General features: G+C 45.0%; 1 protein-coding gene and 1 long non-coding RNA gene across 7 annotated transcripts in view; one reads left to right on the forward strand and one right to left on the reverse strand.

The window, feature by feature from the left end:
• TP63 (tumor protein p63) overlaps nucleotides 1-25,703 on the reverse strand; it is a gene marked incomplete at its 3' end in the record, with an annotated part of 97,922 nt that overhangs the window by 67,205 nt on the left and 5,014 nt on the right. For all 6 annotated transcript variants that reach the window (XM_081190291.1, XM_081190290.1, XM_081190289.1 and 3 more), the window contains exon 2: nucleotides 6,545-6,799. In XM_081190291.1, the coding sequence (XP_081046417.1) occupies nucleotides 6,545-6,799 (255 nt within the window). The remainder of the gene's footprint in view (nucleotides 1-6,544; nucleotides 6,800-25,703) is intronic.
• On the forward strand, nucleotides 21,193-22,568 carry LOC308585240. Its single transcript, XR_014007187.1, has 3 exons — nucleotides 21,193-21,944; nucleotides 22,074-22,146; nucleotides 22,481-22,568. It is a non-coding gene; the product is annotated as an uncharacterized lncRNA (long non-coding RNA).

The following is a 25,703-nucleotide window of genomic DNA, read 5'->3' on the forward strand; positions in this document are numbered from 1 at the left end:
CCTTTGAAGGAAAGCTGGCGTATATATGTAATACACACACAAAAAAATTAGTTCAATTAATGCAACAAAATTGATGAACTTGATCCAGGGATGTCTGCTCTTTGTAGTCATTTACACCTCTAACCCTCTTGTTTCTTAGTCCCCTCTCCCTATAGGTAAACCCCTGCAGGGGGTGGTATCGCCCATTTTGGGAACAATTGGTCTACCTGGTCTAAATATATATAATGTTTAACCACATCAGTTAACAAACATGAATACATATGCTTTAATGTTATTGCTTTCGTTAAATAAATTGTTTAAATTGCTATTAATGAAATGATTATTTTTCTCCTTCCAATAAAGTACAGCAGAAGAGGTATCCAAATTGATAACTTCTTGAATAATTTCATAATTATCTGTCTATGTATTTCTAATAGCATAACCAAACCATTAATTTTTGATATAACCATAAAAACTACTCTGAAAGTTTATTATTCCAAAAATGAAACTTTCATCTGGTTGTAAATATGAAGATTATACCAGCAAGAATGAGTCTTTCTGTAAAAAAAAGAAAAGGAAAATTTAAACCAAGTCTTACTGACTAGTGACTGAAATTAAGTCTTACTGACGGGTGATTTAAATCGTGATTTAAATCAATTTGAGTCTTGGTAGCCACTGATAAGAGTCCACCTTCTGCTTTCACCCACACCCATATTTAATCGACCTTTCCTCAGCCTTCCCAGGCTGGATCCTCTCCTGCAAATAACATTCAAAGTGTCAGAAAAACCTTAATTCCTATTGTCTGACGTTTTAATCACAGGCTGTTGTTGTTTTATAAAAGCAGCCCAACCAGATGCAAACACGCACCTCGCCTGGCAACGGGAACACAAAGGAAAACAGCGGCAGATCGAAGAATGTGGGTTTAGTCATCTTCAGGTACACTTCTTATCAGTCTGCAGGGATCAGGCTCAGAATATCACATTTTCACATGCCCACGAATGCTCACTCCAAGGATGGGTGGGGAAAATGGATAGGGCATCCCACGAAAGGGAAGGGAGAGATGGGGTTAATCCGAAAGGATCACTTCCTGCCTCTGAAGAAAGAAATCTTTGGATCTCAGGGACCAACCCATCTGAATTTGAATCCTGCAATGGGTTCTGCCTGTGAGAGGCAATTGTCAAACCTCAGTTGCTGTGGCGACTTTCCCTTTTGGAATGGGTGGAGGTGATGGGAGAAGGAAGAAGTCTCTCCTCTTTTGGGAAGAAACAACAACAGCCACCATAGGTGCAGCGCTTTCGAAATGCCTTGTTTTCTTCCACATGGGGGAGGGGGGAAAAGCACCAGGAAGAAGCAGAAAGGAGGAGGAGGAGGAAGGCACTCCTGATATATGGGAATCCAGCAAGTTCTCAGATCCCACAATAAAATGCAGACACACCATTTAAAGCTGATTACAGCTTTGCTTCCAGTTGCAAGAGACCTCACGCAAAAGCGTCGCAGTAAACACACCTTTATCTGCTCATGACTCAAAGAGCACAGCTGAATCTCTCTCACCTGGATTTTCAGACCGTTTTCATCTCATGTGAGAAGAGTGGTCTTTAACCGTCAGGTGTCCTCACCTCTGTCCTTTCCCGTTTTGCTGCAATTTCCCCAACATTTCTTTTCACTTCTGTGTGCGGAGGCAGGCAGCTTTGATTCCCAGGCCAAACAAACCCGACGGGCATTTTACACGAATGAACCTCAGACACAAGCACATCCTTCTCCCCACTCAAATGATCCATTTCGATCCGTTACACCCATTTGGGAAGAAAGTGCAGTTTGCCGTTATGTCTGAAACAGCAAAGCACCTTCACATGAGCTTGCAAAAAACTAGACAAGCCTACCCATATATTTAGACAGCTGCCACTTGTTTTAACCTGTTTTTAGTTTTTAGTTATTTTACTTTCTTGAAAGTCTCAAATCGTTGTTGTTAATTCTTCTTGGGACTGGTAATGTTATTGTTTTACATATATATATAACCTGAGTGTTCACTGGAAGGACAGATCGTGAAGCTGAGGCTCCAATACTTTGGCCACCTCATGAGAAGAGAAGACTCCCTGGAAAAGACCCTGATGCTGGGAAAGATGGAGGGCACAAGGAGAAGGGGATAACAGAGGATGAGATGGTTGGACAGTGTTGTCGAAGCTACCAGCATGAGTTTGACCAAACTGCGGGAGGCAGTGGAAGACAGGAGTGCCTGGCGCGCTCTGGTCCGTGGAGTCATGAAGAGTCGGACACGACTAAACGACTAAACAACAACAAATATATAAAACCACTTTGAGGATTATTATTTTTCAATTCAGGAGTGTATAAATGTTGTGAATTAAAAATAATAATAAAGTCCTCCAGATCCAGGAAGGCCAGCTTGGATCAGGACCTGGTTTGAAGGGATATTTTTTTGCTGGTTCAGATGTAATTCCAAACTGTGCTTTCCACAAAAGCAGATGTAACGGAGAGAGAGAGAGAGAAAGAGGAGAAGAGAGGAGGGAGGGAGGAGTAAAAGGGAGAGCAGAAGGTTTGTTCACACATGTTCTAAGTCATGTTGTGATGTCCATTCAGCCCTCTCTTTTGTGATGACGGACCATACATTGGTGAGAATCAGACCTGGAAAGAGTTGGGATAAATCGGCTGCAACATGTCAGAAGTCACACTCAATAGTAGAGACGTCAAGAGCATTCTGACAACCACTGAAACAGGCGCCAAAATTGCTGGTGTTCAACTGGAAATCAATCCAGTTGAATACAATCAGTATCTGCCATCGCTTTCAGTCTGCAAATTGTGCATAACTGATTACCTTTCCCTCCCATTTGCATTGTGTTTCCTTTGCGTTGTCATGAACGGGGTGGAATAACGTAACGGCAATGCAAATTACAAAATCAATGATGTAAGTTATGTGATTTTATCATTTTGCCACAGCGAACAGGAAGACGAATAGCCCAGCTTTGGGTGGAATTGAACTGCAGCAGAACAGAAAGAGCACTGCAGGGGCCCAATACAGGATGGAATGAAAAATTATGGCGGCTTGAGAGCCAGTGTGGTGTGAGAGCCAGTGTGGTGTAGTGGTTAAGAGGGGTGGACTCGTAATCTGGTGAACCAGGTTCACTTCCCCGCTCCTCCACATGCAGCTGCTGGGTGACCTTGGGCCAGTCACACTTCTGTGAAGTCTCTCAGCCCCACTCACCTCACAGAGTGTTTGTTGTGGGGGAGGAAGGGAAAGGAGAATGTTAGCCGCTTTGAGACTCCTTAGGGTAGTGATAAAGTGGGATATCAAATGCAAACTCTCTTCTATGATCTTATAAGCTTTTAGGGTGGTGTACAATTTAAATGTACACAATATCATAGAATCATAGAATTGCAGAGCTGGAAGAGTCATCTAGTCCAGTTCCCTGCAGTGCAGGAATCACAGCTCAAGCATCTCTAACAGGTGGCCACCCAACCTCTGCTTGAAAACCTCCACAGAAGGAGATTCTACCACCTTCCGAGGGAGTCTGTTCCACGGTCAAATGTTTCTCACTGACAGAAAGTTTTTCCTAATGGATGCATATTGCTGCTTAACGATGAAACTTAAAACAGTGGAATTGCTACTAGTATTATTTATTGTTGTTGTTATACAGTGGTACCTTGGTTCTCAAACGCCTTGGTTCCCCAACATCGAAAACCCAGAAGTAAGTGTTCCGGTTTTCAAACATTTTTCAGAAGCCGAACACCCGATGTGGCTGTCGGCTGTTGTTTCCGAGGCGCCTGCACCAATCAGAAGCTGCGCCTTGGTTTTCAAACATTTTGAAAGTCAAACGGACTTTCGGAATGGATTAAGTTTGGCACTTTTGTTTTTGCTATTTATTTTGCTGTTTTGTGGCTCTCATTTTTTGTTTTTGTGACTGTGTGGAACCCAGTTCAGCTACTGATTGATTGATTGTGTGACTGAGGAAATTGATAAAAGCCCCCCATCCAAACAATGACTATCATCATTGCAGGTAAGAAAAAATAAATTATTAATTATTATTATTATTATTATTATTATTATTATTATTATTATTATTATTATTATTATTTTATAGTACAGTACATTGATTATTGCTTTCATTTTATGGATCAATGGCCTCATTACATAGTAAAATTCATGTTAAATTGCTATTTCAGGGGTTGTTTTTAAAAGTCTGGAAGGGATTAATCCATTTTGCATTACTTTCTATGGGAAAACACCTTGGTTTTGGAACACTTTGGTTTAGGAATGGACTTCCGGAGCGGATTAAGTTTGAGAACCAAGGTACCACTGTATTGCATTTTATATCACTGCTGTTGTGATATGTAAACTGCTGAGATATTTTGTTCAAACATGAAGTGGTATAAAAGTTAACTAAACAAAGTCACTTGGTAGTAAATCTGCAGCCACACCCTTTTAAATTTTGGGATTATGCACCAGAACAGTAAAATCTAAATGCAGTTGAAGTTTGAAACCTCTCTTGGTCTCTCTCTCTCTCTTGGAAAGAGCCAGCAATTCTTGGCCCTCCCATTATAGCCTTGGGAACTAAACGCATCTTGGCTGAATGGCTTCCTGAGATGTCTCTCCTATGGCCGTACGGTGCTTTCTGAGAACAAGATGATCTACCAGTCAAGGGCCTCTCCAGTTCTCAGCAAGGCCAAACAGTCCTTGAGGGAATAGTTACCAGGGGGTAAAAGGAGGAGATTCTGCAAGGTGAACGCCTTATTCCCCTTGCCAACGCCCTTTGGTAACAGCCAGTGAAAGCTGAAAGAACACTTTCAAATTGTGTTACTCTTTGCAAGGGTGGGGCATGATGCAAATCACAATTTTAATAGGTCACTGTAACTGAAGAAATCCTTCCAGTTGGGTTGGTTCCTAAACTGTCATCAGGGAGACAGGAAGGTGACAGGTATTCATCAGAGAGCCCTGGAGTCACATCAAGAGGTGAAGGCAAAAGAAAGAGCAGTCTCCTGATGAGATCTTAATTTCTTCTGATTGGGGTGCTGGAGGAGACTCTTGAGAGTCCCATGGACTGCAAGAAGATCCAACCGATCCATTCTGAAGGAAATCAGCCCTGAGTGCTCACTGGAAGGACAGATCCTGAAGCTGAGGTTCCAAGACTTTGGCCACCTCATGAGAAGAGAAGACTCCCTGGAAAAGACCCTGATGTTGGGAAAGATGGAGGGCACAAGGAGAAGGGGATGACCATGAGTTTGACCAAACTACGGGAGGCAGTGGAAGACAGGAGTGCCTGGTGTGCTCTGGTCCAGGGGGTCACGAAGAGGCGGACACAACTAAACGACTAAACAACAAGGCAACCTCAAGAAGATCGGGGGGGGGCTAAGATGGCCCCCAGCAATACAGGAGCCCCTGATAGAGTCGAAGATACCAAGAGGAGGTAGACACTCCATCTCTGGTTGTCAGCAGGTCAAAGGATGCAGACCCAACGAGAACTTGGCCAGCTTTGGCTCACACTCATTTGTTTTATTTATTTATTTCATTGAAAGATTTTCATGAATAGGAAAGGTACATATAAACGCTTCTGTTTTCAATTCACAGAGTCCTTTCGACACATCAGCTACATTCGGTGTGAGACATTGTTGTCACAGGCATTGTGAGGATGTGGGGGGAGAGAGGAGAGGGGAGACAATGATCTTTCTTTCTTTTGCAAATGTAGGTGCAGAGTTGGTACCCACAAGATACAAGAGAGTACCCCCAGACCCTACAAACCTCATCACAAGCAAAGACCAATGGGAGCATGACACAGGTTGCAAAACGAACCCTACCCAGTGATCTCAATTGTGTCTAAACCACCCTTGGGAATGTTCACAAGTGACCTGGTGACATGAATAGGGACTATGGCAAAGGCACAGGGGAGGGCAATGGAACCCTTGCCCTTCATCAGTTCACACAAGCGCATGAAATGTACACTGTAGCCCCCATGTTCCCACTTGGATTCCACTGCGGACTCAACAATCGAATGCATGGTCTGGATTCAACCACATTCCATTCTAAATCAGACCAACCAGCGGCTGGCAGAATTGTAATTTGGGCTCAACCAAATTCAACCGTTCACAGTCTGAATCCTGGGGAAGCAGGAAGCCGCCGTCCACGCAAAGAGAGAGCATGCTGCTTTTGAACGGGCTTCTCAGGGGGCTTTCATTTTAGGAAAATATGAAGCTTTAACCCTTGAACTGTGCCCAGCGGAACTGCATTTTGCATGGGGCATTTAAATTAACTCCGGCTACCGGAGTTCCGAATGGACTTTGGAAAGCTACTATGCCTCTTGAGCAACTGTGAATTACTGCAATCTAGTGACTCACTACCCTCATTCTACCGCTCACATTCCCAACTTCCTCCAATGGAGGAGTTGTTCCATCCAGTCGATGGGAAAACATGACCAGGAATGACCCATGCCCTACCCTTGGAACTCAGTTCCTTCCTAATAGGGAAAACATTTGGCGGCAACTTCCCAACTGCCGCCATATTTCACACACCAGCCTTCCAGTGCCGCGCCCCCCCCCCCAAGCCGGACCCGACTCTTACCGTCCACGTGGCCGACTTGGCAGTGCTGGATTGTTGAAATGAGACGTCAAAGCTGTGAGGTCCTGGGTAGTCTGTGTTGGAGGGGATGGCGGGCGAGGGTGAGAGGGCGTCAAAGGTGGAGCTGGGCTGGGCGTAAGGGGAGGGCGCCGTCACGCTGTTCTGAGCGTGGTCCGTGTTGTACGGGCTTGTGGATGAGGAGCCATTTTGTATCTGCTGGTCCATGCTGTTGAGGAGCCCCAGATTTGTATACTGTGGCTGAAAAGGAGAGAGAATACATAGATATGTTACAGTAAGTGAAAGGACCCAGCCTCTGGTCCTCTGGAAATAATTCCAGCTTAGCTATCAGTGTTTGGCTATCTTTGGCTATCTATCTATCATCTATCTATCTATCTATCTATCTATCTATCTATCTATCTATCTGCACACACACATTTAGCATCTTTAAGCACCTTTAAGTTTGACACAATCTTGAGAATCACAGAATCATAGAATTGTAGAGTTGGCAGGTGTCCCCAAGGGTAATCCACTAGGAATCACAGCTAAAGGATCCCTGGCCGATGTTCATCCAACCTTTGATTAAGGACCTCCAAGGAAGGAAAGTCCATCACCTTCCAAGCTCATAGAATCACTGAATTGTAGAGTTGGTAGGGACCCCAAGGCCCCTGTAGTCCAACCCCCTGTGATGCAGGGATCACAGCTAAAGGATTCTTAACAGATGTCCATCCAACCTTTGATTAAAGACCTCTGAGGAAGGAGAGATTGCCACCTTCTGAGGCTGTCTGTTCCAGGAAGGTTATTTCCTGGATTTCCTCTGCTCCATGGAAATAGCCAGGGAGTTATGGTGCCACCTTCAGACATACATTTCGTTCAAGCCCCAAGAACCTTCCAATTGCTCTTCTTCTCCTGCTCCCTCCTCGCCAGTGACATCTTAATACTTCACCTCACACTATTTTACAACAGGGAGGGATAAGTCATACTTTTAATTTTCCTTGGCTGAAATATTTAATTGTATTCCACTCATAAAGCACATCAATCAGATTATATTTTTTTGAAGACTACCAGATGTAAGAAGAACCAGTTTGGACAATCACATCTCGAATTGATAAACCAAGACATGTGAGTCTTTTGAACATGCATACAGAACTTTCACAACCAGGAAGACTGTAATTGACCGCAGCTTCTCATTGCATCTGAACCAGAGAAACTCTGGTTAGCAGCATGAGAATGAGGCAAGATCCTAAGCCCACTTCAAACCACGGTTTAGGATCCTGGCTCGTTCAGTGCTAGGGACCAAGGTTTCCTGGTTTGGAGAAACAGGAAGCTATGAGACTTCAAGATCTGCTCGCCAAGTTACACAATGAAGATGAAAAGGTCTTGGCCATAGGTGTCCATTTAGCATTGCTTTTAAGCTGCTCTTGGGTTATTTCTGTAGCTGTTTTGATTATAGTTCACCCATTGCCTGGGGACATCTGTGGAAGGCAATTAATAAATAGCAACAAGCGAGCAGAGCTTTAGTGGGTGAGCAGGTGCAAGCAGCTCTCTCACATTTTGGTTTATGAAGCTGAGATGCGATTGCCCGAACTTGGCCACCGAAACGTGTTTACGTTGGTAAAGAGAAAGGATGGTAAAGGAACCAATTCACTCAGAAGCAAGTTTGGCAATGTCGCTCAGCACGCACCCCTGGCACCTATGCCAAGAGAAGCAGCCAGCCCTTTTGCCTGCCAGCTAGAGGCACCTTAATCCCTAAACAAAGCCACCCCCGCCTTGAGGGGCACCCTTGCCCAAGCAACGCAGCCCTTTCCCCAGCAGGCTCAGCCCTGAGAAAAGCAGGCCATTCTCTTGGCCACCTAGATTTGCTCCATTGCCACAGCACCCTTCCAAGCCTGTTTTGCTTGCTCCCGCAAGGGGTGGGCCACCCAGTCAATTTCAGGTTCTCGTTTTCCCAGCCTCGATTTAGCCACATTTCCACATCAGTTTGTGATTCATTTTTGTCTAAAAGTCCTCCTGAGAGTTGGCTAGCGTCCTGTTGTTAACTTCTCCTAGTATTTCTGTTTTCGCAAGCCATTTCCCCATATGCAATGCATTTTCGTCGCTTGTTTCAATGAACATATGCACTCCGAAGCACACCTTCTCATTCAAGAACCCCAGATTTGTATTTAAAGAAAAAATTACAAAATGGTGCCAAGTCCCACCAACATCCCACCTACTGCAAAATCGCAAATGCAATCTCTGGGAGTTCCTTCAGGCAAAACCATCTGAGGAAGCACCAAAATTTGCAAACCTGGCAAACTCTCTCAAGGGGGTTTGGCATGTCCTTGATTTGGTTGTCAGGAATGTGGCAGACGAGTCTGTTTTAGCCGTGTTTATTTTTTTTAAGTGTTTAATAGGTATCTTGCCTCTTAAAATGGCTGTTGCACAAGCGTTCGCCCTCCCCGTTCCCAACAGGCATTGGGCAGCAGATCAGATTAGAAATCTTACTCGTAATAAAGAGGAAAGCAAATTGTAAATACGGCAGCCTTGTCATTCCTAGCAAGCCAGGAGCCATCTGTCTGAATGGCGAAGAGGGGAAGAGCCATTCCTCTGCCTTGATCCGGCCACATTCCACAGCCCAGCACCCCCTCCCAGCTTGCTATTTAAATAGCGATTAATCCTCGCCTTGACACGAGCAGCTGGGAGGCTGCTTCGCTCTCCCTGTTCCTCCTGTGATCCTCTAACCCTTTGGCCCACTCCACCCCTGCCCCAGACAGGTGCATCAAAATGTCCAGGTGAGGGGAGGAAAGTTAAGACACACAGGGCCAACGCTGGGTCTGGGCAGCTGAGCCCCAGGCCAGAGAGGCTCGGAGGAGCGGTTTGCACCCAGAGGTCAGCGTCTGAGTCGCTCGTGAGCCCTGGGGCAGCCATCAGATAACTCTCTCGGAGGCGTACGCCTCCTGACAAGGGAACAATTAGAAGGGGGCAGCCGAGCCAGGGGGACAAAGGCGCCATGGAATTTGACTCGGAATTTGGCTTCCGATGAAAACACCCCTTGCCCGCGCTCTCACTCTCCTTACTTCCAAAGGCCACAGAGTCACTTCTGAGAACAAAACAAGGCTTCAGGTTCTTGCTTGACTGGCCACACCATCAAAAGATTTGAAGGAGAAAAGGGGGAAAGTTGTTTGCTTGTTTGCAAATTTCAGGTGGTCTGTGATGGTGATGCAACAGAGGCTTGCGCTGCTCCGCGCCTCCACCAAAACCTACCCTAGGCGCTCCACTGGGGCACCCAAGATGGGGCAAATTCACGTGTGTGTGTGTGGGGGGGGGGTGTAACTGGGACAAATGGCGCCTGCTCAGTTCCCCTTCCGAATAAGGCCATCTGAATACAGCGCTCCACCATGAACCACAGCCACGGTGTTTCAGCCAGACTTTTGCAAAACTCCACCTCTCTGCTTCCACAAGAAAGGAAAGGGGACCGTTTTTTCCCCTTCGCACTTAACTGAGGTGTCTTTATAAAACTGTACTTGATGAAAAGTACAGATAAAAGAAAGGACTTCTTAATGCAGTGTATAATTAAACTATGGAACTCGCTCTTCCAGGAGAAAGTGATGGCCACCAACGGATGCCTTTGAAAGAGGGCGAGGCAAGTTCATGCCAAAGGGGTGACATTCTGGATATTGCCAGCATACTGTTCACGAACACCAACCACGTGTGCAGAAGACCTGCTAACAGGGAGTTGGGAGGAAGGAATTATGGGATGGTGGCAATTATGCCACCAAAATCAGGATTAGCATCAGGAGAGGCCTGGGTAAAGAAGAGATCGTGCAAAACAGTGCACCAGGGCTTGTGAACCAACAACAGGTTTGGGAAGCTGGTTTCTTGGCCATTCCAAGACTGCCAACGGACTCTCTTCTCTGATTACAGTCAAATAACACCAAATATTCCGTGAAACAAAGATGCTCAATTAGGAGTACCAAGAATTCTAAGCAGATATATGGCAGGGGCGTAGCATGGGGGGGGGGCTGCTGGGATGATGGCCCCCAGAACATTTTTCTGGGGGCGCTGTGCATGCCGCCATGCCACCCTGAGCTGCTTTGCGAGCCTTGCAAAGCAGCTGAGGGCTGGCATCAGGCTGGTGATGTTGATGGCACATGCTGGGCTGGCGTGGCAAGTTCCATTCAACCTCTGCGTCCTTCTGCCCCAGCGCCCGCCCACCTGGGCACCAGCAAACCACGCTATGCCACTGATCTACGGCCTCATCCAGGCTTCTTCTTGTCCTGCTACTTTCCCCTGGGAAAACCCACTGAATCTTTACCACAGAATTGGAGCAATTGTCAATGGGATTTTCCGTGGATTGAGGTTTGCTCTGATTCAGTGCTAAAGAGCAGCTTTTCCAGGGGAAAGTCATGGGGCAAGGAGAAAACAACTCGGACCCATGCTCTCTAGGCACAAGACAAGCGGAAGTATGAACAAGCCCATAAATATGTGGAGGTTTTGTTCTTGTTTTTATTGTGTCTTTTTTGCTTTTATATTGTATTTCACATTGTGAACTGCCCTGAGATCTACGGATAACGGGCAGAATAAAAATTCAATAAATAATAATAATGACAGTTGCTGATCCAGAGATTTGAAGTTTCCTTTGGCTATGTTTCATAAAGCTGCAGCAAGCTAGATTCCTTCACCCACCCCTGCCTGACTGCAGATATCTCCAGGAAGGTTCACCGCCCATCACAGAAGGATTAAAGGCAAAAACATATTGCAGGGGTGTGTGTGTGTGTGGTTTTAGCATAGCTTGCTCCATTCATCTGTTGCCTGTAGATTTATCGCATGATGACAATTGCACACAGTTTGATAAATGAAGAGAGATATTTTTTGCTTGCACTCCAGAGCTAAGTACAGCAATATCCACCCTATTAGGAAGCAATCTGGTAACCTTAGAAGATTTCTCTCACTGAAGCAGCAAGAAGAGATATCCATCTGTCTCTTGTACAAACACAGGCAGCAGCGGCAGAAGGAATGAACTTTGCCTTTCCAAAGTATTCAGTAATGTTGAGGGACCTGCGAGCTCCATTCGGCTAAAATGCTGGATGTAGCAAAATGCCCAGGGAAGGGCCAATCAGAATATTCACGTGATACATACCGCATTTTTTGCTCTATAAGACTCACTTTTTCCCTCCTAAAAAGTAAGGGGAAATGTGTGTGCGTCTTATGGAGCGAATGCAGGCTGCACAGATATCCCAGAAGCCAGAACAGCAAGAGGGATTGCTGCTTTTACTGCGCAGCGATCCCTCTTGCTGTTCTGGCTTCTGAGATTCAGAATATTTTTTTTCTTGTTTTCCTCCTCCAAAAACTAGGTGCGTCTTGTGGTCTGGTGCGTCTTATAGAGCGAAAAATATGGCACTTCTCTGCGGTTCCCTCACTGCAAGAAGCCAAGTTACAGGGAACCAGGCAGAGGGCCTTCTCCATGGTGGCGCCCGCCCTGTGGAATGCCCTCCCACCAAATGTCAAAGAGAAAAACAAGTACCAAACTTTTAGAAGACATCTGAAGGCAGCCCTGTTTAGGGATTATTATTATTATTATTATTATTATTATTATTATTATTATTATTATTATCACTTCAGACTGGGGGTAGGGGTTGCACGTCTGAATGTGTGCCTTCATTTTAAAAGCATGGCATCCCCGCATGCAGAAAGCTAGCACAGCAGAGGGAGAAATGTTTTAGCTTAGTGCTTTCAACTAGTCTTCTACAATTAAAAAGTTGTAGGTGAACATTAGCAAAAATACAACCACCTCCACCTGTAGTCTGGGGTAGTAAAACCTCGACCAAGGTACTTCAGGTTGTATCAACAACTGAAGCTTTGTAACTGGCCCATCCAGGTCAGTATTGAAGGAGTGTCTCCACCTCCATCGTTCTGCCCGGACGCTGAGGTCCAGCTCCGAGGGCCTTCTGGCGGTTCCCTCACTGCAAGAAGCCAAGTTACAGGGAACCAGGCAGAGGGCCTTCTCCGTGGTGGCGCCCGCCCTGTGGAATGCCCTCCCACCAAATGTCAAAGAGAAAAACAAGTACCAAACTTTTAGAAGACATCTGAAGGCAGCCCTGTTTAGGGATTATTATTATTATTATTATTATTATTATTATTATTATTATTATTGGTATTGACTGCTCTGGCTGGCAGCAGCTCTCTGGAGTTTCAGCCTCAGGGGTTTCTCCCAGTCGAACCTGGCAGTGCCAGAGACTGAAACTGGGCTTTCTTCTCTCGCAAACACACCTCCAGAAACTGAAAGCTCAGCACAGCCCTTTGCCAAGTAAATCCTGGATTTGCACAGATACCTGTCTCAATACCATTGATGCACGGAGATACAAAGGAAGGGGGGCGGTCAAGGATGAGCAGACGATTCCCGTTCCATTTTGTGAGTGTTCAATGCGTTGGCTGCTCTCCTTCACTCTCTGTCCCATCAGACTTTGAAGAATTTCTGAAATTTATTGTGAAACGGACACATCTGCAATTTGCCAGCTTCCATGCCTTGTTTTGCCACACAGTTTGCGATGCACACAAGCAGGTGAGCGCACGGGATTGCAATACCAGGCAGCAATAATCCCTCGAAGCACCCTGGGGGATGTGTACACAGATTAAATCACAGATCAGGAATGGATTCCAGTGCATTTGTATTTCTGCATCACGATTCCTCTGATATAAGTAAGATCTCACCTCAGACAAAGGCTACATTGAATCCCAAATTTAACTGTTATATACAGTGCTTTTCTCTTAAAAAAAAGTTTAGGGGTACTCTCATTTTGACTCAAGAAAATCACTATTTTATAGTTCAAATCAGGAAAGATAAATACAGTAAATGGACAAAAGTACAAAGATTCACAAAACATTTAGGGGTATGCGTCCCCCTGTGTCCCCCCAGAAAAATAGCACTGGTTATATATCTCTATTCCAACGAGAAATGCAAAAGACCACTCAGATTCCCTTCAGTAACAGTTAATTACTTCTGTACACATGCAAAACTGTATCACAGCTTTGATTAGTCCAATTTATTTCCTCGATACTTCATTTAATCCGCTGCTGTAAATTGCATCCCACATAGCTGTGATGTTTAATTAAAAATGGTGCTGCAATCAATGTGCATTGGCAGCTTGGCAAAGGGGAGGAGGCATATCGGTCTGATAAATAATAAATAAGTAAAATGTGCAAGCGAAATGAAAACCGCAGCAAACCGTACATGTACAGAGGTCCAAACAAACAGCCAAGCGGAAAAATGACGGCTTCGCAAAATTGCTGGTACAAGATTAGGTGGGGGGAATGGGAGGCAGAACTGCCAGAGCACCACAGAAACTCGAGGTTTTAAACCTGTGCAAAATGGATAAGGCAGCCCTTGCCAATCTGGTGCCCTCCAGATATTTTGAAACAGCTGCAGCCAGCACAGCCCCATGGTGTTTTGGGTGATTGGAGCTGTGATCCTACAGTTTGAGGGCACCGGGTTGGCAAAGGGTGGAATAAGCTGTCTAACAGTATGGATACCCATGTTTCAAAGGCTGAAATTCACTGGTAAAGGTCTGGAAGACTTTACTACTTTAGGGAAAGCGGCGTGGCAAAGAGCAGGAAGAGGAAAGGGGCACAGAGATCACACAGACAAGTGCATATTCCAGATCCACAGCTGAGCACTAACAAATCCTCACACTGCAATTCAAAACTGGGCAGAGTCGATTATTGGTTGTTTTTTTAAAAAAAAAAACGGGACTAGCGTATAAGTTTGTTAGGGAAAGGCAGAATGTGTGCAGCGTGGCAAAGAGAAGTTTAACCAAGAAGCATTGGTAGGTAAGTAACTACATAAGCCAGGAGAAGCAGCTGCTATTTAAGACTGTGCACAATGTACATTATATGAGCTGCCTGCGCCTTCCTTGCCAGGATCAAGCTTAGACAAACTAGTTCTGCCTGTATGCAGCAGAATCTGTCTGTGCACAGCACTGATTGGCTGGCACCCGACTTGTCACGAACTCCTTCCCACTTCTCCCTCCCTCTAGAGTGCTTTTGCAAGTTCCCTAAGTTGGCAATCAAGCAAAACATGGGGATATAAAGCAGTCATCCTGCCTGAAATGTGGAAGGGAGAGCGAGGCTGATGGCTGAATTACCCTTTGAATTGCTGAGAAGTCTGTTCAGTGCATTGGGAACTGGAAGGGGGGGTGGGGGGGTGGAGAGATGCAGCAAACCGCCTTTTCCATGCACCAAATCAATGCCCAGCCTTCCCTGAACGAGAAGAAGGAAGTCAACTTGAGATGGCTCCCATCATCACAGACCAACAGAGTCCAACAGGATGTGAAGGGCCACGCATCGCCCAGCCATGGCTTAGGGGGACGATTCAGAGAACCATGTGAATGCCTGGCTGCCATAGGAGGGATGCCAAGCTGACTTCCTCCTGGATCAGCCAACACTGATTTAGTGTGTGCAAAATGTCATTTCCCAGATGCTATCCGCTTGCTGCTTTGTCAAATGTCTGCTATCTAAAGCATGAAAATCATGCAGGCAGTTAACTGTCATTTGCAAGAGAAAAACCCGATGTCACAAATGATCTCTCACACACATCCTTCTGATGCAACTAACATTTCTGACCTTTCAAACATGCGGTTGGTGTTCAGTACACAAATACACATCAGTGGTTGTCCTAGGAGAAGGCTGCAGTCTTCAAGTTGAGAATTTGGGTATTTGGTCAAAAGAGTTTTGGTCCGTTGACCCATCAAATATTGGTTAATACTGGTCAATGCTGATGTGGAATTTTGAAATCACCCTTTTCATTAGAACAGTGTGTGGGAGGAGCCGAATCATCAACAGGTACGATGCTTTTGCTAATTACAAAAACAAATCAGTTACGTCAAATGGTGAAAGTTATTTTCTTTTTAACAGTAAATAACTCTCAAAATATGTAACTGATTCTAACTTTAGGTTTGGTTTTTGTTGCATGGTTCACAGAAGAGTTCTCTGACTTCTACCCTGGAATAACAAGGTCAGTTTACCTTTCTGTGTGTGCTTTAAAAAAATAAACAAATAAAACAAATAAAAAGCAAAACGTGGCCACAACTATTAAAAAACACAGAGGCAGTTTTTAAAAGGAGGAGAAAGCAGGCCAGTTCTTCAGATGTTATGAAATGCCTGGCTCAACTAAGCAGTGTGCCAACTTCATCACATGCAAACTTACTTGGAAGTAAGCCCCATTGAACTGAGTGGGATTGACTACAAAGTAAACTTGCTTAGGAATGCGATGTTACTCAGATGCAAGTTTAATACAAGAAGGTAGAGGCTCAGGTTGCACATGGAGACAGAATTTAGCTGCAATTTTCTGCACCCCATTGAGCTCAAGGCACGGTTCTTCTGGGATGTTAAGACTTCGTAGACACCTTACAGTATTTCCTCCCCTCCTTAAAACCTCAAGGCTACTGCTATTTTAACCACCTCCTTCCCAATATCCCCCACAATATTCTGACATTCCAGTGCTTTATTACTTTCTGTTTTTAAGGCTCGCTGCCCATTCCTGAAATTGTGTAGGTGGGAAGTTAGAAGTGCCAATCAATGCCAATCTCTCTGCTTTCACTCTTTGGCAACAGGAATATGAGGAATATTTCTGGTCAAGTCGTTCATGTCCAATCTGAGTATGGGGGATAAGGTGAAGGATAAGATATTTATTAAAAAAAAATGGGCACAGAAGGCAACAACGGTGTTGTCGGGGTCTTTAAAAGCTTTCTCTGAAAAACTCCAGACAGGTTTTCCAAAATGATCTAAGCCTCTGCCCGACACTGTCTGAGACATGAATTACCTACTCTTAACCCAACCAGGTTCTGCAACATAAGATCAATTGAACTTTTCCCCCCTTCCTCGCAGGAGACCCTGTCAGCAGCATCAGAGCACCATCCAAATAAACAGCGCCCCAGGGCAAAATACTTGCCATTTTTTTGGTCTCCTACCACCTGCCTCTGGTTCACAATAATAAAAAGGTACAATTTGTTTCAGGCCAGGATGATCAGAGGACAGAACACACACAGACACACAGACACACACACACACACACACACCAGTGGGGAATCATCAAGGACAAACGACTTGAGCCGAAAATCTGTGGGGTTTTCCCTCTCGCACTTTACTCCTTTTTCAGTTGTAACAGGAAACATTAATTTATTTTTAAAGCAAAACAGCCAGCCCATGATAGCAGGTCAGTGCAAAACAAGACGAGCTCTTGCCCCACACGGCAAAATGATTTTTTTTTTCCATATGAGGACTCTGCATCGGTGTACGGCAAGGAAATATTTAGGGAAGATGTAAAACTTCGCTTTTGAAATACAGGAGCTCAATGTTCCCTGAGTTTTTGGAAGTGCAGGCATTGTAGCATGACAGTGAAAGAGTATGGATCCCCCCCCCCTTTGCCCTGCAATGATCCCACTCTTTTATGATATATTTAACAAACTTATTTGGCTCTCTTTCCCTGCAAATAAAGAGACATACACTAGTCCTGACTGACTGTGCCGTGTGTGTGGACTCGTTTTCCCTGTTACACAAGTCTTTTTCACCCCAAAGTGCAAGTCAGCTCTCCCCACATAGCGGTGATCTCTGCGATCTTAAAAATAACTGTTTATAAAACTATTTCTAGGATGTGTGTATGTTATCCCTACCAAAGTTTGTTGCAAGCATTCATTCCCATTGCACAGAGCAGGACCCAAAATGCAAATAATTTCATTTAAATGTGGACTCGGTCACAAGCAACTGGTATGTCAGGATTTGAAAATTCCAAGATAGGTCCCTTTATGTTTGGAGCTTACAAACAACCAAACACACACAAAGGGACAAATTAGAAAATAAAGTATAACCCCTTTAAAAAAATAATCTGTCCAGTTTATCAATATGATTGTTTATCAAACGTAAGTAAATATATATTTTGCAGAGCCTCGTTTCATTGTGAAGTACGGCATGTTTATCCTTTTACAGATCAGAAAACGTGTCCTAAACCTTACAAGAAATTCACGACAGAGATGTGCAGTCCTAGCTTCAGAAACACACAGTCCTCAAATTATCTGCCATTTCTGCATTTCCAGGTATAAATAAACATGGGGGGGGGGTCAGGATCCTGCCTACAACATGTAATCTCCATGGAGATTACAGCAATGCCAGCAGATGGGATTCTGCTTCCCACCCTCCAATTTTTAATTTTATTTAAATTTCTGCCCAGGTGAGTAATTGGGCAGAGTTTAAGAAATCCTTCTTATCATCATCAATTATCAGTGCAAAAGAATAAGGAGGTATAAATGATGGGAGGGTTGGAGAAGAGCTTTCTGAACCTAAAGCAACGCCTAGCACACAAATATGTATGTTTGGATGAAGAAAAGCAACTGTCTGCCCAAATCAGCCCTGGCAAAGGTGCTGCAATCTCAGCGAAGCTTCAACAAGCTTGGGTGGCAATCTCCGAGACAAGAGCAAAATTGCCTTCGGATGACCGAAGGCAACTCTTTTTTTTATAAAGAGAAGGGAGAGCTGTATTGGGAGATCAGAGCTGAAGGAAAGTTGGGAAGGGTTCATGGGAAGGGCGCACAAGGAAAGCGCCGGTGCCAGGGGTTTATTCGCCATTCTCCTTTCATTCCATCTTTTGTCGACTGTAACAGTTATCAGCAGAAATCTCCCATTTTATTGCAATGGGCAAAAGCACATCATCACTCAGGGCTGACAGGAGGACGGCCTGCGTCACCCGCAGAGGAAAGGGGAGCAGATAATGTGACCTCAGGTGAAGCCTGGCTGGAGGGCGACAGGATGGGAAGACTTGAGCCCAGGACAAGCGTAGGGGCACACATCTCAGGAACAACACATCTCTCCAGATATTTATAGCTGCCAGGAGACAGTGTTTGTGCATGTCATCTCACCAAGCCCAGAGGATGAGCAGATGCATTAGCAGGCCTCAGTTCCAACCCTCGCTATCTGCAGCTAAAGGAAGCCAAGAAGCTTCCCTAGCCTATCTCAGACCATTGGTGCATCTAGCTCAATACGGCCTACACTGGCTGCCAGCAATGGCTCGCCACGATTTCAGGCAGGAGCCTCTCCCAGACCAACCCAGAGATTCCAGTGGGGATTGAGCCTGGGAGCTTCAGATTCTCTGCCCAAAGAGAACCAAAGATTTCTGCCAGAGTGCCCAGAAAGCAGGGTAGCCGTTGATGCTCAGAGCCGTTGATGCTCAGATCCTCCACTGCCCTGGATCAAGTACCGTATTTTTCGCTCCATAAGATGCACTTTTTTCCTGCCTAAAAAGTAAGGGGAAATGTCTGCACGTCTTATGGAGCGAATGCATGGTCCCTGGGGCCGAATTGCCCAGGGGCAAAAAGCAGATCATGCTCTTTTTTTGAAAGAGGGAAGTGGGTGTTGAAACAAAGCCGCTGATCATTTGCCCATCAGGGAGAGAGATAAGGGAGCTAGAGATAAAGGAGGCTGCCTGGGAGGGGAGAGGTAAAGACAGCAAACTTGCAAATGGGGGGAACAGGAAGACTAAAGCAATAAGGAGAGAAATTAGAAGAAAAGGAGGAGCAAAAAGCTGCTCCAGCTAAGGAAAAGACACTAAGGCAAACGAGAGGGAAGGGAGTGTTGAAAGGAAACAGCTGATTGGTGGGATCGGGAGAGAGGTAAGGGACGCTAGCGATAAAGGAGGCTGCCTGGGAGGGGGGAGGTAAAAGCCCATGGATCCTCAGGATTTTTACATTGGGTCACCCCAAATTCACCACCAGATCACATGTCTGTGGCCACAGCATGAATCACAAAACTCATACATCCACTGTTTCATTCAGAATATTGTTTTTCTTGTTTTGCTCCTCTAAAAACTAGGTGTGTCTTATGGAGCGAAGAATACGGCATTTAGGGCTACACCAACTCATTGCCATTGTCTCCTTCAAAATGGCACAGGGCAAGTGGCCAAATGGGTCACTTCTTAGCTCAGGACATCTACCTCGCTAGCCCCAGAGGCATCACTGCGGGAGAGCCTTTTAATTTTTTTTTAATTAATATTTTATTAAGTTTTATCAATAAAATAATTCAGAAAAAAGTACAAAAACAGAAAAATACAAAATCACAAAATACAAAAATGCAAACATTAAACTCAAAAGGGGAAAGAAAAAAGAAAAAAACATAAAAACAATACTCCCTCTTTTTTAAAATTCTCATCTTTAGTTAACTTATTCTCCTGACTTCCTCACGCCTCCCTTTTTTGTATCCCTTTTTAAAAATTTGGTTCAGCAAATTCATATCCAGTTTAACTTATCTATTATCAATCCCATCTTACATTTTACCTTGTTGCTAGAACCCCTTCAGTTCATTTCAACGTCATCAGCATTCAAAAATTTTACAATGTTTCTGTAAATAAATTTTAAATTTCCTCCAATCTTCTTCCACGAGCTCTTCTCCCTGGTCTCGGATTCTGCCAGTCATTTCCGCCATTTCCATGTAGTCTATTAGTTGTGTTTGCCATTCTTCCAGGGTGGGTAGATCTTGTGTCTTCCAGTGCTTTGCAATGAGAATTCTTGCTGCTGTTGTTGCATACATAAAAAAAGTTCTGTCCTTCTTTAACACCAATTGGCCGACTATGCCCAGGAGAAAGGCCTCTGGTTTCTTCAAGAAGGTATATTTAAATACCTTTTTCAGTTCATTATATATCATTTCCCAGAAAGCCTTAATCCTTGGGCACGTCCACCAAAGGTGAAAGAATGTACCTTCAGTTTCCTTACATTTCCAGCATTTATTGTCGGGCAAATGATATATTTTTGCAAGCTTGACTGGAGTCATGTACCACCTGTATATCATTTTCCCACTGCGGGAGAGCCTTTTAAAACAAATCATTGCGGCTGGTTGTTTTGTCTGCCCAGCTCCCCGAGATGGTTTCCTGGGTTCTAAAATTCTCCCGCCTCAATCGGCAGCTTGAACGTCAATGTGTTGTCATTTAACTGCCAGGGAGCCCTCCAGAAGCAGATAGAGTTTCATGCAGAGATGCTACAGATCTGCTGACAGGGCGAGATGTCAACTTGCAAAGGACAGGCGCACATTCCTCATGGAAAAGTCCATCTCTTTCAAAGAAGAAGTTGCCAAGGGAGGCAAAACCTCCTTAATTCCCATCAACTCCTCTTCCGCATTCACACAACCAATTCAAAAATGCCTGGACCCTCGGGTCAGAATCCTCACCCTCTTGCCTTTTCCATTGCAATGGTTCTCAGAACTTTTTCCTGTCTTTTTTTAGGTATGCATGAAAAGGGTCTGCAATGCACCAGAACGCACGGCACAATTTAAACTGCTACTACCTTGCATTTCCTAAATGCGTAACTCCGAAACATGAGTCTCTTTCATCATTCCTGGCCATAGTGGTGCAGAGGGAATCATCTCCTGACCTCTTAAGCACTGCTACATTATTATTATTTATTAAATTTGTATCCTGCCCGTCATCTGTAGTTTGCAACATAAAAAAACAAACGGAGAACACAAAATAAATGATAAAACAAGAACAAAAAAAAAACCCAATAAAACACCCAACCCAAACACAGACTTTTTAGCTCCCGTGAAGGCTCTGGGAGCTACCTGTGGGTTTCTCTCTCTCTCTCTCTCTCTCTCTCTCTCTCTCTCTCTCTCTCACACACACACACACACACACAAGTGCCCATGCCCCACATTCTTCCTACACAAATTCCTTGCTCCCATCTCTTTTCAGCACCAACTATGGTGTGGCGCTGCACACTGCCTGTTAGTGAATGAGTCTGAAACCAGGGTTCGAAGCTGGTTGGCAAGCCCTGGTTAAAAATTAACCACATTTAGCATTTTCCCGGTGCAGACTGTTATGTATTCAGTGGTCTGTGTTTGCTTGAGCTTGAGTCTGGACCATAGCTGTCAACTTCCCCCTTTTCTAGCGAGGAATCCTATTCGGAATAAGGGAATTTCCCTTAAAAACCGGGAAACGTTGACAGCTGTGGTCTGGACTAAGGATTCTGAGCTCCTGTGTTCTGATTTGATACATGATGTCCAATCACAGAACATTTCAGGATTTGGGCCTCTGCCATTGGCTCTTCAACTCTGAGTTGTGATTCGCAGCTTGGAAGTTTAGACAGCCAATCACGTTGGGAGTGGGAGCGGCCCAGGCTTTCAGAGGTGTATATAAGCAGTTGCTTTGCCCCTGTTTCCCAGTTATGTAGTTCAATGAAGGTTTTGCTGTTATCGCTGTGTCTTGCCTCGTGGGAATCCACCTACACTTCACAGACACAACAGTATACCGTGGCTAAGTGGAGGAAGGAGAGGGAGGGAACCCACACCAGATAATTAAGGGATCAGGAAATGACAGGTCCACACTAGACCAAGAGACCAGCTCCCTCCTGGATGCTTCACTTGAGATTCCTGCATTGCAGGCGATTCTCTCCCAGGGGTGAACTCGAATCGAATGTCGTTGAGTTCTTTCTTTGAATTCCTTAACCTTAGAACGAGGCTGATGGGGACTTTCATTTCCTCTTGCGCTGGGGCTGTTGCAGGAGGTGCCTGCGCAGGTGGACTAGAGGACCCTCAGAGTTTCTTCCAACTCTACAATTCTACGATCCTGTGAGCCGAGAGCATTCAAGCAGAAGGGGGATGTTATGTACTGAGTTGAATAGGATCCAAACTGCAGCAGTCTGATTGGTCCTAGAACAATAGGATTCAGAATGCAGCAGTCTGATTAGTCCTAGAACAATGCAGCAGTATGATTGGTTGGCAGGAACCACCCAATCCTGCTCCAGATAGAAGTGAATCCACAACCTGATTGGCTTACAGTAGAATTCCGGAATTAGCCAATCATATGCAGCCATTGTGTAAATAATGTATATAAAGCAGATACTGTGAGGGGACTTTCATTCATTCCTCCTCACCACTATGAGCTGAATAAAGAGCATGAAATCACTTTGCGACTCTGAGTATATTTCAGGGGAGAGAAACATGAATGGAGGATATATCTTTATTGGAGCAGACGAAGCTAGGCCAGCAAAGCACAACTCTGAGAGCTGCACCTCAATGGCACTGCAAGGGGATCTGCTGCAAATCCTTGTGGAGAATGTTCTGGGGTCAGCCCTCAGAGACAGAGTGAAAAGATATTTAGGGTGTGCCAAAAAAAAAGAGAGAGTGAAATTTTTATTATTATTTAGCCTTATCGGTCAGAACAGAAGAGCTGGTCCAGTCTCCTGTTCCCACAGGGGCCAGCCAGATGCCCCAATGGGAAACCCACAAGCAATATTGAAGCTCTCTCCCCATATACGATTTCTAGCAGCTGGGATTCAGAGGGCATTACTGCACCCAGTTGCAAAGGCAGAGCAAAACCTTGATGGCCAGCAGACATCAATAGCCTTCTCTCCCTCCATGAATCTGTCCAATCCTCTTTTAAAGCCATCCAAGATGGTGGCCATCACTGATTCCAGTGGGAGGGAGTTCCACGGGTTAACAAGGCGCTGCATAAATAAATCTGCCCTGAATCTTCCAGCATTCAGCTTCTTTGGATGTCCACAAGTTTTGAGAGAGGGAGAAAAACTTTCCTCTACCTACTTCCTCCTTTATAAGCTTCTATCTTTTCGCCTCTTACTCTCCTTTTCTCTAAATTAAAAAGTTCCAAACACTGCAACCTTTTTTCCTAAGTTGCTCCACGCCCACGATCATTTTGGTGGTCCTTTTGTGAACCTTTTCCAACTCTGCAGTCTTCTTTTTGACGTGAGGCCACCAGAACTGTACACGGCATTCAAAATGTGGTCGCACCATAGACTTGTAGAACAGGGTTCTGATGTCTGCAGCAGCTTGATTCCTTTCCTAATGATCCCTAGCACAGAATCCGGCCTTTCCCACAGTGCCTCACCCTGGGTCTCTAAGGGCTTTAGGGGCCTCCCTGGAAGTTCTCCAGATGTTCTGCAGCTCAACACCCACCAACAGTGGCTGGTGAGAGTTAGCCTCCCAAACATCTGGAGGGGGCAGGTTGGGGAAAACTGCTCTGATGATTCATCCCAAAAACTATTGCTACACCTTTGCCTTGCAACCTGCCATACACTATCCTGATTTGCAATTTGAACTGAGAGCCAAGGCGAATGGGGCAGCTGGGCTGGCCTTGCAGAACCTGCATTCGTGACTCAGTAGATAAAAAAAAAAAACCACCACCCTCCACCCGGAAGTGCCCCAAACCTATTGTTTTGTGAGGTTCCCATGAAGTGCTCGTCCCTTTTCTGAAGCCAGCCCCATAATCCATGCCGTCGATCACTTGCTTAGCGCTCAAAGGCGCATTAATATCGATGTACACAAGCCCAGGGCGTCACAACAAGGTGTGAACATTTCTCAGAAATCCCTTCGTGGCAAGGAAGACACAACTAGGGGAGACCTAAAGCGATAGCAGGAAGGGGTTTTTTTTGGAGGGGGGTGGAAGTGTGTAAAAAGAGGGAGAGGAACATATTTTTTTTTTCATCCACCCATGTAATTAATTGAAGCAGAAGCTGCAGGTAGCCTTCAGAAGAGGGTGGGGTTGGAGATCCCTGGGGATTTTGAAGACAGGTAATTTTAAAGACACAGGATCTGGAGCCCAATTCCAACATAAGTAACAACAGTCTAGTTTGGTGAAGATTCCTCTAAAGCAGAGGTAGGCAATCTAAGGCCCAGGGGCCGGATGTGGCCCAATTGCCTTCTCAATCCAGCCCACTTCCCAATCCAGCCCACTTCCCAATCCAGTCCGGGAATCAGCGTGTTTTTACATGAGCAGAATGTGTGCTTTGATTTAAAATGCATCTCTGGGTTATTGGTGGGGCATAGGAATTCGTTCATTCCCCCCCCCCCCAAAAAAAATATAATCTGGCCTACCACATGGTCTGAGGCATGGCTGAAAAAGGTTGCTGACCCCTGCTCTACAGTGATGTTTCAAAGGTGAATCTGGTGAGAGATTTGCTGACGAAATTACATTTCGAGCCAAGCGGAAGGATAGCTTTGATGAGACAGAGAAATGTTGGCGTTGAGGGAGGTTTCCATATATCCCAAGGTTTTGAGTTTAGATATGGGGATAAATTCAATTCCACTTGCGCTTAAACGCAACTCTGCCTCATCTGCAGTTTCCAAAGTGATGCGTGAACCAAAATACAACCATCCCTCGAAATTCACGCTTATCCAAATTTTGCAATGCAGTTCTCCGTTCAAGTAATTCATGCACAAGGGTAAGGGTGTGTGTGTGTGTGTGTGTTTGTGAATGCATATATTTGTGGGAAGAAAGTCTAGAACAATCCATCATATTAGGGGAAACAACTTTGGAAAAATGAGCCCATTAGGCAAAATTGCATGCGAACATCTGTATATATTTGGGAAAAATTGCCACTAAAAGGCTGATCATTTTTTTGTGTGAGGACTTTTCTTTAAAAAAGTAACGGATGTGGAACTGTGGAGAACTGGACACGAAGTTTGGGAAAATGAGAAGCAAAGAGCGGCTGCAATTGTCAGATTCTCCCACCCCAATGCTTGTTTTTGATCTGCACTGATGCAGTTGAGCAACTGATGCCATCTGCAGAACATGGTGAAGTTCTACCTTTGGCATATGACGGTGTGCAGAATGCAAAGTACAAAATGCAAGGCAACACCCAGATCCATAACAGGCCCTGCGGCGTGTGCTTGACCAGTAAAGACTGCTTCAGCCAGATTTTGACTGCCTGGCGAGAATCAGCCTCCATCCGTACAGCTTAAGCAACATGGCAACCGTCTTTGAAAAGGAGCTGGGACTATTGCACTTGCGACGAGGAAGGATTCTGAGTGCAAGGCTTCTGCGAAGGCAGCACAAAGGCACAAAGTCCAGAGGAGCCAAAGACAAGCGGAATAGAGATCAAAATGTGCTTCAGTGGCAACTGGCTTCCCTTCCCCCCACCCCCCAAAAAATCAGCAAAGCAACTAAAAAATGCTATGGAATGGGTGAGAGATTCCAGAGCAAAAATTAAACAACATGGCAGTTAATGCAGCTCCAGATCATAAAAGGAAACGGTACCCAGTTTAAGGTCAGAGTGGGTCCTTCCCAGATTTTGAACGCTCAACTTCCTTTGTCCGTTTCGAACAGCCAGGCGGGGGGGGGGGGGGGATGAGAGGAGAGAAGGAGGAGGAAAGGAGCTTCAGTGTTTGTATAGCCGCAATAATTTCCTTGTCAGCACCTTCA

This window comes from Podarcis bocagei (assembly GCF_964188305.1).
Source record: "Podarcis bocagei genome assembly, chromosome: 4".
Lineage (NCBI taxonomy): Eukaryota > Metazoa > Chordata > Lepidosauria > Squamata > Lacertidae > Podarcis > Podarcis bocagei.